The sequence below is a fragment of the Galeopterus variegatus genome, unplaced genomic scaffold (assembly GCF_000696425.1).
Source record: "Galeopterus variegatus unplaced genomic scaffold, G_variegatus-3.0.2 Scaffold9101, whole genome shotgun sequence".
NCBI classification, from domain to species: domain Eukaryota; kingdom Metazoa; phylum Chordata; class Mammalia; order Dermoptera; family Cynocephalidae; genus Galeopterus; species Galeopterus variegatus.
In genome coordinates, this window is record NW_007735212.1 from 41,100 (window position 1) to 42,499 (window position 1,400).

Here is a 1,400-nt window from a genome sequence, read left to right on the forward strand (position 1 = left end):
GCGCGCCGTGACGTCACGGCCCCGCCTCTCCCCTTCTCTAGCCGCATCCCCTCTTCCCGCCTCCAGGCGACCCGGAAGTTGTACTTGCAATCGCGGCTTTCCCTCTCCCACAATCCCTCGCGCCCCTCCTTTCTAACTTGGGCCCCACAGGGTGAGTATCCGCGTCTGTGTCCTGGCTTTGGGAATCCGGCTCCATCCTCTCCCGGGATTGTGCTTACCGTAGACCGAGGGGTCTCTCCGGAGCCGGCCCGGGGCTCTGCCATCCGGGGAGGTGGGAATCTGCGCTGCGTTTAAGGACTCCTGGAGCCTGGGAGGGAGAATGGCCCGGCATAGGGGAGCCGAGGCCGCAGGGGTTTCCGGGTCGGAGGCCTTTGAGGGGTGCGGATGCGTGGGCCTCGGGGTAGGGAGCTTGGCCTTGCCCAGACCTGGGCTGCGGGGGGCCTAGCCGGACTCCCCGCACCCGGAAGCGCCCCGCGAGCGGCCGCGTGAGGCCGAGCCCGGGAGGAGGACTTGGCTTGGGCTTGTCCCATTTGTGCTCTGAGCCTTGTTGTCACCTGCATTTAGATGGCTCCTGCAAAGAAGGGCGGCGAGAAGAAGAAGGGCCGTTCTGCCATCAACGAGGTGGTGACCCGAGAATACACCATCAACATTCACAAGCGTATCCATGGAGTGTGAGTATCCCTGCGGTCGGCCCGGGCGCTTGCGAACTCGCGCGTCTGGGTGTCACACTGAGAAGTCTGCCTAATCGTCTACATGTAGGTGGCCCCGAAATCATGCCTTCCTTCAAAGTCTGTAATGCATGTACCCGACTTTAGTTAGGTTGGTAGGGTTTGAAGTGTCTTGCTCTGAGGTTAGTGACCGGAAACGTGCGATTGAGTGATTAGAGTAGGAAGAGTCAATTTTGGAAAACCTGGGGGTAATAAAATGAGAACGTCATCCTACTCATTGCTTTAGTACCTGAATTAAAATTGGATAGGCTAAAAGGTAAAAGATGTGTATTTGAGGGAAATCAAACTTTTTAATATCTCTAGACTCCAGGAAAATTAACCAGTTCACTAAAAAAAGCCGTGTCTAGCCCAGAATGTGAACCATTAAATGAGATTATTTTTGTTCTCTCACTCTTAGAGATATGTATGAGTAGTAATACTGGCTGAGTTGTAATACCAGAAGTGGAAAACTAGAGAGAGACCAAATCTCTTGTATACTGTCATTTGGATTTTTTTCATAGCATAACGCTATGTGGAGAAATGTTGTATTCAGGCACCAGTTGGTGGAGCAGAATTTAACTTGCACTTCACCAGGCAGTCTTTCATCTCAAGACAACTAATTTTGCCAGATACTTAAATGTGTGGCAGTATTCTCACTGGGCCTGGCAGGTGAGCCAGGGAGTATTAGATGCA

General features: G+C 53.1%; 1 protein-coding gene across 1 annotated transcript in view; it reads left to right on the forward strand.

The window, feature by feature from the left end:
- Positions 1-50: 50 nt before the first annotated feature.
- The window catches only part of RPL31 (ribosomal protein L31), a 7,852-nt gene continuing 6,502 nt past the window's right edge, over positions 51-1,400 (forward strand). Inside the window, exons 1-2 of the mRNA XM_008593403.1 lie at positions 51-151; positions 565-671. Coding sequence (XP_008591625.1) covers positions 565-671 — 107 coding nt within the window. The 5' untranslated portion in view covers positions 51-151. The remainder of the gene's footprint in view (positions 152-564; positions 672-1,400) is intronic.